The 16833-nt window shown below is 39.8% G+C and overlaps 2 protein-coding genes across 3 annotated transcripts; one reads left to right on the forward strand and one right to left on the reverse strand.

Moving 5' to 3' along the window:
- The first annotated feature begins 282 nt into the window (after window positions 1–282).
- LOC107382703 (beta-2-microglobulin) lies at window positions 283–5303 on the forward strand. Its single transcript, XM_015954956.3, has 4 exons — window positions 283–463; window positions 1905–2177; window positions 2436–2472; window positions 2563–5303. Exons 1-3 carry the CDS (start codon window positions 400–402, stop codon window positions 2447–2449), a joined length of 351 nt encoding a protein of 116 aa, XP_015810442.1. The 5' UTR covers window positions 283–399; the 3' UTR covers window positions 2450–2472; window positions 2563–5303.
- Window positions 5304–5867: 564 nt separating this feature from the next.
- Window positions 5868–16831, reverse strand: LOC107382722 (sialic acid-binding Ig-like lectin 12). Of its 2 annotated transcripts, XM_070553086.1 has the most exons (8): window positions 16653–16831; window positions 16322–16383; window positions 15829–16206; window positions 15194–15505; window positions 14857–15117; window positions 13920–13997; window positions 12566–12605; window positions 5868–12295 (listed from the first exon to the last, which is right to left on the reverse strand). In XM_070553086.1, exons 2-7 carry the CDS (start codon window positions 16374–16376, stop codon window positions 12598–12600), a joined length of 1092 nt encoding a protein of 363 aa, XP_070409187.1. In that variant the 5' UTR covers window positions 16377–16383; window positions 16653–16831; the 3' UTR covers window positions 5868–12295; window positions 12566–12597. The 2 variants fall into 2 exon arrangements, with proteins under 2 accessions (XP_070409187.1, XP_070409186.1); XM_070553085.1 differs by lacking the exon at window positions 16653–16831 and having other exon boundaries at window positions 16322–16639.
- Window positions 16832–16833: the final 2 nt, after the last annotated feature.

Genomic DNA, 16833 nt, shown 5'->3' on the forward strand with positions numbered 1-16833 from the left:
AAAAAAACGATGTCCCGCTAGTCTCTGTTTGCGGTCATCCGGGTGTTGCTCTTGCAAAATAAGTTGCGATTAAACAAATGGTCACAAAGAAAGCATCATTACGTTTTGTACTGGCAAGTTCATTCAATGACATAACTCGAAACTAGTGTTCATGGAAAAGCTGGGAACGGTTTTCAGTGGGAGACACATTTCGACGTAACACCAAAAAAGTTCCTCTATAGGGCGGGGGCTACAGTAAACTGATCTCTGATTGGTTAATTTCTGGCAGAGACGCCATGATAGACCTGAGCACAACAATTGAACATTTTTACTTTCGATTTGGTTTGTTACGCACTTGTGCCTGTTTGTAGGCCAATAGAACAATTTTGTTTTACCAGAAACATTCTGAAGAACAAAACCATGAAGGAACTCGTCTATGTCGTGGCTCTGCTTTTCCTAACAGAGTTAATATCAGCAAAACTAGGTAAGAGTTGTGATTGTTTACACCTCACTGTTCTCCTCACTGATGTTCTAATCTGAGGAGAAAATGGCGCTGTGCTTTCAGCAGGAAGTACTGACACTGTCAGGACTTGAACTCATGGGCAGTTTTTATTTTATTTATTCATTTGTTTGTAAAATAAGAACATGTAGTTTGTGAGAAGGGCAAAAATGTTACACTTATTATGGATAATGTCAACCCGTCTGGAGAAAACTTCACGAATACATTTAAATAACCCTCCTCTTAAAGTCAGATGACGTTTTTGTTTTGGGAGTTTTTACTTTCTTTTTTATTATTTTTGGGTGTTTTTATTTGTTTTAATCACACGTATATGAGAGCCAGGTACATAAATGTGATGCACTGACGCAGACGGAGAAGCATGAATCAGGCTTTGGATGTTGGCCAGCTGCTGGTTTGGTGTTATCACGTCACGCATGCGCAGAACATATTTTTGTTTTATGACTGTAGTAAAAATGTGCTTATCTGTAGTACCACATTATTACCATGGAGTCTTACTGTCAAATTAATGTTATTTTAAAGCTTTTGGCCAGGATATTAAAATTTGATTATTCGTTTTTATGAATCAGACTGGTTGCTAGTTTTGAGTTGTTATGAGGTATGCTTTGGGTGCTTATAAACTTTCAGGTGTTGATTTTATAATGTTGGAACATAGATTACCGTAATCTACTTAGATGATCAATAAAGGAACATAGGACACGTCCATGACAAGTGGAACGGGTCCATCTGGTGTCTACAGCAGCATTCTTACACAGAGACATCAGGAGCTGTTAGTTAGTCATCCTAAAACTATATGATGGGGGTACTAAAACATACTTTGGTTGTAATGTTTGAATTTAGAGGACAAGCATTTATTTATTCCTACGTTTTATATTTTATTTATTTACTGTAGTTAAAGTTTAATTCAGCATTAGCTTACTTCTAATAGCATGAATGAAAAACGTGAAGTTCTTTATTGTTTTGTTTAGGAAGTAGTTATAAAGTTATAAATAAAGTTTTGCGTCTGAAGCATTTATAAAGTTTTAGTTGAATGATCAGATGAGGTTTCAGACCTTTAATAGTCTGCTGTCTGATAAACACAAGACTAAAATGTTCAAACTGAAACTCTGAAACACTAACTGACTAAAGTTAAGAGAGGAATATTCGTGTTAGCTAGAAAAGTGATAGAACTGGAGGAACTGGTTTGTTTACATTTTGTCATGAAAGCAAACACAAGCATACACACTGAGTATGTGGAAACAAATAAAAGCTGCTAAAACACACATTTGTATCAAAGCTTTTCAAAAATAACAGTTGATGTGACTTACTGATGTGTGCGAGTGTGTTTGAGTTAAACCAATAGAACAGATGTTACAGTTTGTGTGCGTTTGTTAAACGTTTTCTGTTTTTTTATGTATTATTTTGGCAGCTGAACCACAGGTCCAGGTGTACAGTCGTAACCCAGGACAGTATGATAAATCAAACGTCCTCATCTGCCACGTCAGCGGCTTCCACCCACCAGAGATCCGCGTTGATCTGCTAAAGAATGGACAAGAAATAACCGCAGCAAAGCAGACTGACCTGGCCTTTGAGGAGGACTGGCATTATCACATGACCAAACACGTGCCTTTCACTCCGAGGACCGGAGATAAGTTTGAATGCAGAGTATCTCACATGGGGAAGACGAAGCATTACTTTTGGGGTGAATATTCTCTATTTTTATCATTTATTTCTCTTTCTGCTCACATTCATGATAATTTTAGGGCCAGAAGCTAAAATGTTTGGAAACCACTCACCTGTCTTGTGTTTCTGAGATGTAATAATCATGACATGCAGACAGGTGGTGCAAGTGATCTTACAAACACATCATTTATGCATCAGGATTACTTTATTCCCTACTAAAAGGCCTTTGCTGATGGTTAAGCAGCACACACTGACCTAATGCATGCTCTCTCTACAGAACCAGATATGTAAAAACCTACAGTCACCTTTCTCGGGTATGTACCACATTAATTCTAGGTACTTTATTTTATAAATCACACTTTCTGCACTGACACTATTTCCTCCTTTTTAAACTGAACCCACAGGTCTGATGACGATTGGAAATCAAGAATCAGCGTAAAAGACTAAATGCACTTAAGAGTTGGTGAGATTGTTGAGTTGAACAGGCGGCGATGTAAATCCTAAACTGTTTGGCACTTATAACCCAGCTCACTCGCTTTGTTTCCCACCAGTTTGCTTCTGAAACATGTTTCTTAATAAGAAAGTCTGCATCCAATAATAAACAAATTACCAACTAAACCTTTTACAAAAATATGGGTGGATTGGACCAACATGGTTTAATTTAAAGTAAGATTAGCACTCATCAGAGATCAGTAAACTAGGTTTTAAATTACTTAAACCAGGTTTAAAGTTAAGCAGAGCTGCGGTGCACCACTTGGCAGCAGCAGTAGCTCAACAGGTTGAGCGGGTTGTCCAGTAATTGGAAGGTTGCAGGTTCGATCCCGGCTCCGGACAGGGAATTCTGCTGTAGTGTCCTTGGGCAAGACACTTAACCCACCTTGCCTGCTGGTGGTGGTCGGAGGGTCCGGTGGCGCCTGTGCTCGGCAGCCTCGCCTCTCATCTCCACCAGTGTATGAATGTGTGTGTGAATGGATGAATGATACACTGTAGTGTAAAGCGCTTTGGAGTCCTTACTCTGAGAGGCGCTATACAAGTGCAGGTCATTTATTTAACGTTAATCTCAGTTTAGTTAAACTCAGTAACTGATTCAAGTCAAAAGACGTGGGCATCAAAATAAACATACTAATTAAATAAGGCACGATATTAACTATAAACACCGGAAGCGTGTCGTTAGACCCTGGGCTTTAACAAACAATAAATACCTCCTCTCTGCTCTTCTCACCCGCTGACTCGTTTTGGTGCATTTAACAGCGTTTGTTTATTTAACTTTCTCCGCTCCTCCTTTGTTTGTCTCCATCTCAGAACATCGAGCCAGCCCAGCTGTTGAGGCGCTGGTTTTATGGGTCGGTCAGAGTGATGTCTACATTTAAACAAATAAATATAAGGAAAAGTCTGGGTTCTGTCGACCTATGATCGATGGTCAGTCCAGCGGATGGTTTTAATGGATCGACGTGTGACTTAAAAAGAAAGACATCGCTCAGCTTAAGACCTGCTGAAAAACACAACAGCTCTAAAAAACATTATTTGGTTAACCAGGCATTAGCCATGAATTAATCTTTGTCATAAAATTCAACTAGACTGCACCTGTTTGTCAATTTTCTGTAAAGAACTTAATAGTTTTTTTATTTTCCTCAAAAATACAGCCATGGCTAAAGTTAAACCTCCTCATTAGATGGTTTAAAATAAATCCCAGATCATAATTTAAACTGGGGTTTAAAAGTCGGGTGTAACGGGCTTAAAATTAAACTTTATTTAGTGTAAAAGTTAAATCCAGCCGGTAGATTGCACCAACAAGGTCTAACTTTAAACTCAGATAAAATCATAGTTTACATTTAAATTCCATTGCACCAAACTTTAAACCTAGTTTAAAATTAAGACGGATTACATTTAAACCCGTTTTAAACCCAGTTTAATTTTTACACTAAACCAAGTTTAACTTTAAGCCAGTTGCACCAGAACACTGAACCTCAATTGAAACTATGATCTAGGTTTAATTTTAAACCTGCTAATGAGGAGGTTTAACTTTTGCCATGGCTGTATTTTTTAGGTAAATCTAGAAAAAGGATGATGATATTCAAAGAAAATTGAGAAACAGGCTCAGTCCAATTGGATTTTATTATAAAAGTTAACTTTTGGTAAGATACTGGTTTCCCAAATAGTCTATTTTAGAGCTGTTGTTTATTTATTTATTTTTAAATCAGGAAGCCCTGAGCGATGTCTCTTCTCCTTTTAAGTAAAAAGTCTCTGAACCTCCAGTTTGTTCACATGGACATACGTAGGTCTGCAGACACGAAGCTGGTCCAGTCAAAGCACAATACACCTGCTCTCTTTCTAAAGCTGCACTGCTGTATGGAGCTAACGTAGCTCTGCAGCTGAGCAAATGTTATGTACTATCTGCTCTGGAGTGTGGAGCTAGCTTAGCTGTAGGCTTAGCTAACATGATTTATTGGATCTTCTGAGAGAAAACGCAAAGGAGGAACAGAGAAACCACAAGAAATATAAAAAAAAAAAATTGCTCTTCAAACAAAAGCTGCTATATGCACCAAAGATGTAAGGTTTTCAATCCAGGTCCTAACAAGCTTCTGAATGTTTATATATTAATTGCGTGGCCCGTTTAATTAGTATATTTGAATTTGACATCCACTCCCCTTAATTTAAATCAGTTTAAGCACAGTTTAGAAACATAAACTGAGTTTAACTAAACTGAGATAAAGTTTAAGTGGTGCAATGCAGCTCAGCTTAACTTTATACCTGGTTTAAGTCATTTTAAACCTAGTTTTACTTAACTCTGATTAGTGCTAATCTTAGTTAAAATGAAACCTTGTTGGTGCAATCCATAAATGTCGTCGATTTAAATCTTTGAAGTCTTAAAGATTTTATCCAACGAGACAGAAATATAAACATCTTAAAGCTTGATCTTAAAATTAAATGTTGTGCAAATAAAAAGATCATCTTCTGGGAAAACGTTTTACAGTAGAATCAAAATCTTTCCATTCATCTGGAGTGAGTGCTGCCCATATTTACTGCTAAGCATAGCTTAAGTGTGTGATTTTTTTTAGAGTGTAAAACAAACCCTTAAACTTCAGTTTCAGACTGTATGTGTTGGATTTTTTCAATACAGAAATAAAAAACAGTTGAAACAATATTCTGTGTCATGAATTCTTGTTTTGATCTTTTGTGTAGCTTCTCAGTTGGTGGTGACCTTGAAGGTTTAGTTGGAACAACGGGACTTTTCTTGTACGTGAAAACTGTCTCTTCATTCTCAACCACAACGTGCTTCCTTTTAAAGCCATAATGTTCAACTTTTTCTATTTATAAATCCTTTCCTTTAGCCAGTATGTGCTATAATGACCCCTTACAGGGTTAATGAAATGTCACTTAGACCCCACCGCCCTCTGTGGCCAGAATACCACACCTGCAACTTCAGACTAGCGGGCCGCTCTGTTGGGACTTTGAAAAAAATTTTAGCTGATGTACTGTTTATGTTTATTTATTTGTGTAACGGAACGGAAGACTGTGTTTTTTCCCTTCTTTGCTCAAGAGAAGTCTGCATGAGAGATAGTCTCAAGGTCTCATGCATTCCTTCTAACCTACTTATTTCCAGCTCAACAGAAGAACGAACAATGAACTATTTTCTTTTAATTAATCAAAGAACTTTATTTTAATAAGCTAATCCATCAAAATGTTAGTCAATAAATAAGATGTGACCGACCTGTGAAGTCAAAATATTAATTGCTTTATTATGATCCTATAGAAATAATAAGTACTGTGACTTTAAATGTTCCAACGTAGTGTTAAAAAGACATAACACATTATTTTCACTGATCCAATCAGAATCTTACAGATCTGATGGAGGCGTGGTTCTGATGGTGTTTGGTAATTTTTCATTCGACAATAAACCATAACATCCAAAGTATAAAACTGCCACGTCAGCTCTAACGCCAGTTCAAAGCGTTCCAGAGAAAGTGACGAAGTGGCCAATCCTGATCTAAACTCTTTAACCGAAAGAACCAACGACAAACTGAAAAATCCAGTCGCTATACCAACCAGCGGCAGCAGTTCCTTTCAGAATAAAAGCTCAACCTTCCGGACCCAGGCTTGGGTCTCACCAGACGCCAATAACTTGACGTGTACCCGGAAGTAACTCAAGACGGGTTTGATCGGAACCGCGGCTTTTCCTACTGGCTCGGTTCCAGAGAGTGTCTACTGGACCTCGATATTCCTGATGTACAGAGGACTTCCACTAAGGGTAGGTGGACCAGCATGATGGTGTCTCATGTGTTTCTGAACTTCCTAACCAAAGCTTAATGCGAAAACATCTTCAGTTCCCGTCAGAACAATCCCTTCTTCGGATTTGTTGGTTCTGATTTAACATCACACGTCATCCATTCACCGTCCCATCCATTTTAGTTACATTATACATTTAGTTTTTAAGTCAGTCTAGTTTAATTTGTTAGTAATTAAATTCTTAACTTTTAAACTTGACTCTATTCTGTTGTCTCTGAGTGAATACGTAACGGTTATCTAATCCAGTGGTTCCTAACCTGGGGGTCCCGACCCCCACAAGGGGGCGCCAAATCCTCTCAGTGGGTCGCCAGGACCTCTCCACTTTAAGGGGTTAAAACTTCATTTATTACTTGTTTATAGCCTACATTTTGCTCACATTTTATTATGAGAGAAAAGTTTACTGATATTAAGACAGGAAATAATTAGTACAGAAAAAGTAACACACTTTTAAGAACATTTTGCTCAGCTCACTGTTTTCAAGCGTCAAAAGTTCATTAAAGATAGGACTGGTTGATTAATCACAGCCTTTACAGTAAATAATCTAGTATAAACAGTAATATACACATTTAAGTACATTTTGCTCAGTGTATTTTTTATGTGTCAAACGTTTATTGAAAGGAATGATTGATTTATCAGTGTTTACAAGAAACAATGTGTTCAGAAAAGTAACACAAACTGTCAAGCACATTATGCTCTGGTTTTGTTAATGACTTTGTTCTGTACTGGAGCCTACTATTACTGTTATCTATTGAATCAAAGCATATTAAAATGTGCTTGAACAATTTTATCATTTCTTAATACTGTTTGTATAGGAAGAGAGAATGGGAGGGGGTCGTCAAAAATTTTACTGGTAAAAAAGGGGTCCCTTGGGAAAAAGGTTGGGAACCACTGATCTAATCCCTGCAATAAAAAGATCCAATCTTCTGGTTTAAATAACCCTGCGATCCATAAGGTGGATTCCATATTTCCTATAGAATCCCACGCCTTATGGCTCATAAAAAAACTAATCTATTTCATTACATTTGCAGATGCTTTTATCCAAAGCGACTTACAATTTATAACCTATAGGGCATGTTGTACTGTTTCAAGCACGTTTCCTGAAAGTTTTAGATCATGAACACAGCTGATTTGTTTTATTTAGTGATGAACCGCTCCTGTAGACACTAATGAAGGCTGGGAGACATTTTTGCTGTTAGATTAAGGTGTTAAAAAGACGAATGCACAGCGAGAAAAGTTTTGCTTTTGGTTTGGCCACAGAGAATAAAGGACACTAGGGGGTGCTAAAAGCAAGCAAGTGTGCCTTTAAGATGCTTGTAAATCACAGTTGTACTGCCATGGAAGGCAGCTTCTACCTTGCAGATGCTGCACCTGTTTCTCTTTACTTTTATAAAACATTCCCAAACTTTCACGCTCTGTTGCTGCCAGTTTGCTGTGACTGTTTAAGCTCGTCCAGTGATTCTGTGGCAAATCATTGAGAGGAACAACAGCAGTTTTGAGAGGAAAAACAAAGCTTAAAAAGGGAAGATGATGCTGATTATACATAGGCCGTTGACCATTTTGGTAGTTGATGTAGTCATGACTCATGAACTTATCTTGGAGCACTGCTATACACAATTCACTTGAAGCATTTTTATCTTCACATGGTTGGAATAAGACAACTTACGTGGAAAATATTCAATACTAACAACATTCAGAAAAAGAAAAATGACACGGTTTTAGGATATCATGACATGCTCAGACAAGAGTCTGTATTTTTAGTTTTACAAAAATACTGATGCAAAGTCACTTTCAAATTAGGTTTCAACAAATCAAACAGAAAACAACAAACACGTTTTTGTCTGTGAAATCTGCAGAGCCCGTCAGGACAAATGAGAGTAAAGGAAAAACTGCAATGAATTTAACGAAATGTGCATCAGACCAAGGCAAGCTCATGCTGTTTCAGCCTTGTGACCACTGCATCTCCTGTGTTATTTATCTGTAAGCGGTCCAAGAACTCTGCTGCCTGGGTTTGACGTGTAGGAACTGTTATCTGGTGGTTTTTACTGATTCTATCGGCAGCTGCAGTCAGAAACCATCTCTGCATCCAAGCTGCAGCGGAGAGTAATCTTTAGTGGCTACTGGGTTTATTTAACATGCAGCTACAAAAATACTCAAAACACTCTTAAAAACTTTGAACTGAAATGCTGTCTCAGCTGGAAAGAAAATGTTGCTGTCTCATTCTTTTAGTCTCCAAAATAAACATTTTACACAGCCGGAGGCTCCGTTGTCCTCTCGGAACAATTAAGCTAATTAAAACAGGTTTCACCAGAAATCTAGCTGCTTACATCTTAAAATAGCTAAAGACGATCAGTGAAGTGTTAAAAAAGCTACAAGCCTATTTTATTTATAAAGCACTTTAAAAACTGTGAGCACTGCCCACAAAGTGCTGAACATAGAAAAAGAAAGATTAAAATATAAAATACTAAAGATAAACACATTTTGAAAAACACCAACATAAAAAAATCCATGAAAAGCCAAATAAAATTAACATTTTATTCAAAATCCAAATTAATGTGTGTTTCACTTTTTTGTTTGTTAGAAATCATCTAACCATTTGTAAAAAGACAACAGGTGTGCTGAAGCAGGGAAGCGTCTATAACTAGCTGGATAGGGGCCAGGACTGGACACCAGATCTAACACTTTAACTGCTACATAAAGGGGAAAACTTAGAATATGGTGCTAAAGCAAACTTAGACTGAGAGACCATCTAAAGGCTCAGTAGCTGACTTACTCGTCAGATGAGTGAAGGTTAGGTGAGCGATGATGCTCTGAACTCATAGATTGAACTGAGTGATGATTGGTTTCAGTTGACCTAATTTAATAGTGGATTGTGATAATGTGGATAATTTGTGGGATGCTTAGGCGATGAATGATGGAGTTCCTGACAGTAACCCCTCCGGCACTAAATAGGTGACCTTAGTAGCACACTGTTGGCGGAAGCGAAAATCTGTGAAAAGGGAGAGGTCTAGGAAGGAGTGAGCCAGTTCCCAAGAGTGATCCTCAGTCCTTCAGCCCTCCTAGTCAACCAAATATTTCTAGCCTCGGCCCTGACGACGGACGTCCAGGATGCGTGACACTGTGTAAACCCAGTCGCCATCCATAAAGTAGCAGAGGCTGAGCAGGCGGCAGTGCCAACAAAGAGTCAGATTGTGGCTCAAATTTGGGGACATGGAAGACTGAGTGGATTTTGAGGTAGGCAGGCAGACGGAGGCAGATTGTGACAGGGTTGATCTTTCATTCAAAGATGTAGGGACCAATGAATTTGGGCGGGAGTTTCCTGGACTCGGTTCACAAGTGTAGGTTGGTAATTGACAGCCAAACCTTGTACCCAGGCTGGTAGGAGGGTGAGGAACAGAGACGGTACTGGTGGGCATATTGGGTGTTGACACAGGGATGGTGGCTCGTGCCTTGATCCAGACCATGGGACACCGTCCGACCAGAGTCTGAGCTGCAGGAACCTCCACTTCCGGTTGTGTGATAACTCCACCCAGAGATAATGAGGCCAGAGTGAGGGCTGGGCCGAGATGAAACATCTCCGTGAGCCAGAGCGGGGAGACAGCTGGATGGGACCTGGGTCAGGAGACAGGACTGAAGGAGTGAACTGCCAGGAGTGGTCATCAGCTTTGTGGTTCTTGGAACCAGGTCAGTAGGCTAGTTGAAAATTTTAGGACTCAAAGAAGAGGGCCTAGCAGGCTTGATGGGCTGAGCGGTTTTGTGTGCTGGATGTGGATGGTGGGACTGTAGTACAGACCAAAGGGAATGACCTGGTGCTCCCGATAGGGAGCCTAAGTCACTTCTGCATCATGGGTCCCCGGAAGAACGAAAAAATGAATGCAAGTCAATGGGGCTAAAACCGCTATTTTCTAATTCTGCTTGTTTTGTGCCATGGATTTCACATATGATGTCTGTGAATTTTAAAGACGCATTTTGATACCAAGAACACGCTTATTTTCGAACGGGGGGAACAATATTTTAGGTTTTGTGTGAAAATAAGTCTAGGACTACAAATGCGCTTCACAAAAGTGACGTCATCAAACCAGACACGGAGAAAACTGAGAGAAAAGGGCTGTAAGTTCAGCAAACTTCCCACATTATGAAAGAACCCTTCATAAATCTGGTCATTTGGTAAGTAGCAGCTACGTTAGGGAAGAGGAGATTATGTGGTGACGTCACATATGTGACGTGCCGATTTCTAGTTTGTAGTCATGCAAATTACAAACTTTTACATGCTAATAAATCTCAAAGTACGTGACTGGCATGTTCGAAACACCCGTCGTTACTTTTCATTTAACTTGTAGTGCAACATTTGTGTGATCCAGGGTCTAAGCAGCGGATTAGAAAACAGCGTTTTTAGCCTCGTTGACTTGCATTCATTTTTTTCGTTCTATGATGCGGAAGGGACTTAGGCTCCCTATAGCCGGTGGGTGGTATAAAAGCGGCCTTCCACTCATCTCACTTTAATGCGCACCAGGTGTATGCACTCCGCAGGTCAGGCTTAGTGAAAGAGCGGTGACCGTCAGTGGTGGTGGGTGATCTTTGATGGTGATTTTATTGAGTCTTCAATAGTTAATGCAAGGGTGGAGATCCCCATCCATCTTAACGAAGAAAAACCCAGCTGCCCCTGGAGACGTTGCTGATGAATGAAGCCTTGTTGGAGGGCCTCTGTGACATATTGGTTCATGCCCTGGGTCTCAGCAGGAGAAAGGGAGAAGAAACAGCCATGTGGTGGCACAGTTCCCGGTTGAAGTTTGATTTCCATATCATAGTGGCGATGAGGTGGAAAGGTTGTGGCCCATGGTTTATCTAAGACCTGGGCAAGGTCATGGTACTGGGAAGGAAAGGTGTCCAGATTGGGACTTCCTGGATTCTGAGTTGCAACTAGAGGGTTGATGGTAGTGAAACATCAGGGGCAGCAGTTTGGGCTCCAGTTTAGAAGCTGACCAGAGGACCAGGAGATACAAGGGTCATGAAGGTGGAGTGGCCTAGGATGCGGGGAGATGAGGGTGTCTTGACAATAAGGAACTGATGCTTTGTTGATGTTCATGTCCGCAATTATGGGTCCGGTGTTGGATGGGAGCACTGAGGAGCTGCCACAGAAAAGGCCCTGTCCCCCTTAAGTTTGCGCTTCATTCTCTGAACTTCCAGAAGCAGCTAATCTGCTGATCTCAGAAGAGCAAGGTACAGAGAATTACAAGAGTTAAGATGTGATGTAACAAAAGCATTAATAATCATCTGAAAATCCTGTTTTAAAAGCAAATTCTTAACCTTGGCGATCCTTCTCAGATGATAAAAACTAGATTTCACCACAGCACTGATCTGCCTGACCAGAACCAAGTCAGTGTCTATCATTACCTCCAGGTTAGCCACAATAGAGCTCAGAAAGAGAGCCAGTGGTCCCAGGTCAATATTACTGGAACCAGTGGACATGCTGGAACTAAAATCTCAACCTCAGTCTTCTTCTCATTAAAATGTAGGACGTTAGAGGACATCCATACTCTAACCTCCTCAAGGCATTGCAATAAAGGCTCTATAGTGTGAGGGAGACCTCACATAAAATATGAGATACAGTATGTGTGTAATGTTTGTTGTATCAACTCATTTCTTCTGGACTTGGGCGTAGATGTCGTTAGTAGCCTGTGTTTGGTTGTTGCTTTGGGTCTTACTCAGCTTCACTTGTGAATACACAATGTTCTGCTGATCTGTGTCGTCCTGCACCAACGCAGTAGTAGGTCTACGCACGGAGAAGTCAATCCGTCCATAATGGATGTCCTGATGTTCAGCTGTACTGGAGGGCTCTTCAAGAACTAGACTCTGCAAAATAACCATGTGGGGGAGAAAATGTATAAGCTGTTATAAATATTACTTTTTTCTTCCTTCACGCCTTGAATCTGCTGTTTCTGAACACCAACAGATAAAAATGACGATGTGGGTTGCTGAAGGATGTTACATCACATACTTTATGTGGGTTTCACTAAAACCCACATAGCCGGATATTTATCTAGCAACCACAGTAATGATAAGAAAAAGGGCTATTAAGAAAAAAATTAAATAGAAATACTTAATGCAGCTGGAATTTCCCACCTGAGTCTGATGTACGATTGGACGTGTTGACTTCATCCACCTGGAGCAGAAAATTTAAAAATTAAAGACAGTTAGCTGAACCTTTCTAATATAATTACATCCATTAAAAGGTCTTTGGGAAATTTTGTGGCTAAACAACTCACAGCTGTTCTTGATGAACATAACATCTATGATAGTTTCCAGTTAGATTTTCATAGAGCTCATTCTACTGAAACAGCTCTTTAGGATCTCTAATGTCCTTCTGACTCACGATGATGCAGGGAACTGTTCTGTTCTGGTCCTGCTGGACCTGACTGCAGCCTTTGACACTGTTGACCATCACCTGCTACTGAAGAGACTGGGTAGGCCTATCAGGAACTACTCTGGTGTGGTTCTTCTCTTATCTGTCTAAGCGTTCCTTCTCTGTGGCCGTCTCCCAAGTTTAGGTCCTCCACCACCTCTCTGACCCAAGGTGTCCCTCAAGGTTCTGTGCTGGGGCCTCTACTTTTCCTCCTTCTTCCTCTCAAGCACATCATGCGTTCGTTTAAAGAAATCTCCTACCAATCTCCTTTAAGGCCTGGAATGTACTTGCTGTCCAACCTCATGTTGGTGCAGGCAGCAGGCTGCGTTTTTGTTCACATACTTGCTGGTGCACAGCACTGCACTGCACGTAGCATTAGAGAACTCAGGCTGGATAGAGAGCCAGGTTTGTGGGTACAACCAAAACAAACCTGGCGTCATTAAAAGAGATCACTAACTGGTTAACTCTGAGATCAGGACAGAAAAAAAAAGACAGCAGCGATATCGTAGATGGTGTGAAAGACCTCACGGAGTCACCATGGAGAGTGTGTCTTGCTTGTTTTGTCAACTACACTTACTGGTTACTCGTGGACTTTAATTCAGCTCTTCAGAAACCTTAAGGTGATGCAGCAAGGGTCCATCCAAATAATGACACAAATATTTACCAACAGATCTCTCAAGAAATTAAGCTAAAAAGTCTTCATTAAACTGTTTTTTACTTAAATCGTTGAAGTTGTCTTAATTCAAATGGAAAAATGCAAAAATAAATAACTAAACAACAACCCTCCTGCATTTCTAATGGGACTCACATGTTTCTATAGGTTTTTCTTTTTTTTTTTAAACTGTTTTGGGACCTTGCTTAATAAAGCTTGTTAACAATCAGAAACCCTGACCCTTCCTCATGAGGGTCTTTGTTGTCCTGGTCCACAGGTCAGATGTTTTGATCACGTACCTGTAGGTGTTGGGTTGCTGTGAAACTACCTGGGGTTCAATTCAGACCTCAGGCCGCTGTGCTGCCATAAACACACCTCACACACACCAAGGAGACAAGTGGTGCTGGGACATTTATACTTACCTAAAGACAATAACTGCACAGATGAATAGATGATCCCAACAATTCCTCCAACAAAAGCTCCCGATGATGAAAAATGTCCTATAAATAAATAAAAGTAAAAGAACGCTTCTAACTCTTGATGAACTTTTACACCGTCTGACAATTTCAACATGTATCTCTTTACCTCAACTAAAGACAAATGTCATAATTTAATTGCACCATAAAAACATAGCTGTTGTAACATTGTATAATTTATTTGTATAATCTGTGTTGTATCATACCATTCCACACTATACCAGTTTATTTATCAAGCACATTTAAAAACAGCATGTGAGTGGACCAAAGCGTTACAGGGGATTCAGCAATTATACAAGACCAACAAGCACTCACGACAAAGAATAAAACATGAAAATAAAACCAAAAACACCCAATCAGCTGATTATTATAAGATTATACTAATAAAACACTAAAATGGTGATTCGTGGATCAATTAACACCGATTCAAGCTAAAATGTAACCCAGTTCAGATCCATGATTTAAAAGCCAGATGAATGAGACATTGTCCTAACTGTGAAATAAAAGGACATATAAACATAATAGTCTCCATGTGCTGAGTCTCATGCTGCTCCCATCCTGCTGCTACATGTTCAAATATTCAATTTTCTTTTCCATTTAAAAAACATCATGATTGTTTCCATTCATTTATTTACTTATTTTTATGATTTAATATCAGTTAGCCGTGGCAGCCATCTTGAACAAGATAATTGATTACTAATTACTTTGTAATTTTTTCATTCAAATCAGCCGAGTGACTCAAGAGGTGGAGAGATGCAGAAATGTTAAAAGTTACAGTTCAGACTACAAAGGATGCTTGATGATGTCTGATTACCCAGATCAAATACAAAACTATAAAGAATCAAAATAAAACAAGTGAAAGAAGAAAATGTGAATAAGTTACCTCCAACTCTTAGTTTGATCCTTGATGACGTCTGATTCCCCAGAACGTTTGCAGCCACACAGTAAAACTCTCCTCCCTCAGAGACGTCGAAGCTGTAAAGCTGCTCCTCAGATACTTGAACGGGTCCCTCTGAGCTGATCCTGAACCAGCTGAAGCTGCTGACGGGAGGCTTGGCTAAACTGGAGCAGCTCAGCGTCACCCAGCTACCTGCTGACACCAAACCTGATGGACTGATGGATGCTGAGGTGTCTTTAGGGGCATCTGAGGAAAATGGGACTCACTTGAACTTTATTGATCAGAAGCAGCTGAACCATGACGTGCTGACAGGATCACTTACAGGAAACATGAAGAGTCACTGTCTCTGTTGTTTTCAGACGTTTTCCTCCATCCACAGGGTATGAGACAGAGCATGTGATGTTGTATCCATCATGTGTGTCTGACAGAGTCACGTTCTCCTGGATTTTAGTTGTAGAGGTTTCATCTGGGTTCTTCTGTGTTTGTCTGCCAGAGTCTGGTTGGAGATTCCAGGTGAGTTCAGGAGGTGAGAGTGGACAGGGAGTCGGAGCTGAGCAGGTTATAGAGACAGACTCCTTCTCCTTCAGCTCCTCCAGACCTCCTGAGGTGGTAATCCTGGGTCTCCAAGGAGAATCTGGGATTTCATGTTAAACAGACCCAAATAAAATATTTAGTTTTTTCACTTACGCATAAATATTTGCCGGCATTCAGTTTTGGACCCCCCACCCCTCTCCATTATATAAATGAGGTCTATTGAGCATGAAATTCCAAAATAAATGGAAATTTCAGATCATTGATCATTGAACACAAATCCCATTTTTGCCTGAAACCAGTTAATTTTCTGAAAGATTGTTTGCTGATCTGAAACATTTAAGTGACAATAAATCAGAATAATGACCTTTCACCATGCTTTTTGTATAGATGTATAAATAACGGCTGAAACTCAGGCCTGCTCACCTTTGACCTTGATTTTAACAGGATTACTACAAGCCGTCGCCTTGAATGTTGCATTCTCAACTCTGAAGAAGATATCTTTTGAGTGATCTTTGGTTAAATTGAAGAACATGGTGGTGCAGTTGTTTTGGCTCAGATTTCCAGTCATTTCCATCGGATAGTCTCTCACTGACCCACTGCTGTTGAAAACCACATTTTCTGGGTAGTCTGTGAATTTGGGATTGTCTTTGATCCACACTCCAAAGGTGATCCCTGAGAGGTGGACCCCTTCTTCACTTTTGAAGTGACACGGGATTATTAAACAAGATCCACTCGTGGCCTTCAAGGTCTTTGAAGTAGTAATGAAGAGCTTTGCTTCGTTAGCAGCACAATATGGGCTACCTGTAAATTCAGTATTCAGTTAGTGGAATGCTGCTCCGTTCTGATGTGCTTTTACTGTTAAAATCCAACTAAGATCATCAATAAACTGTAAAAAACAAGGTGACAAAAATCTCACCGGACACAAAGAGGAACCTCAGGAACAACGTAGATGTCACCAGAATGAGAGACATGACGAGTCTGCAATCAGAACCAGTGTGTAGTTTAAAAACACATTTATGAATCATTTATAATAACTTGAGTAAGTGGTAATCAATCATCAGCTCTCCTGTTTCCACCATGTGCAGCAATGATGGGTGTCTTTTAATAAAAGGACATAAAAACAGTTGGAAAAGTTGTCAGCAGCTTTCTGTTTCTAATAAAGTTCAAATAAAACAATCTAAATCACAAATCTATTAGAGCAACACACACGTATACACAACATATATAGAGTGTTTTAGATAACTAACCTCAGGACAAGAAGTGTCTCACCAACGGACGTCTAATGGTCTGAGCGTGCAATCTTTTTTGAGAACCCACCTCTAGGGTGAGAGACGGAAGAAAGAGAAAGGGGATGTACGGTCGCGTCAAAGTTACTTCAGTTGGCTGCAAAACCAACAGTTACACAAGACTAAAATAAAACTAAACATC

This window comes from Nothobranchius furzeri, chromosome 7 (assembly GCF_043380555.1).
Source record: "Nothobranchius furzeri strain GRZ-AD chromosome 7, NfurGRZ-RIMD1, whole genome shotgun sequence".
Taxonomy (NCBI): Eukaryota; Metazoa; Chordata; class Actinopteri; order Cyprinodontiformes; family Nothobranchiidae; genus Nothobranchius; species Nothobranchius furzeri.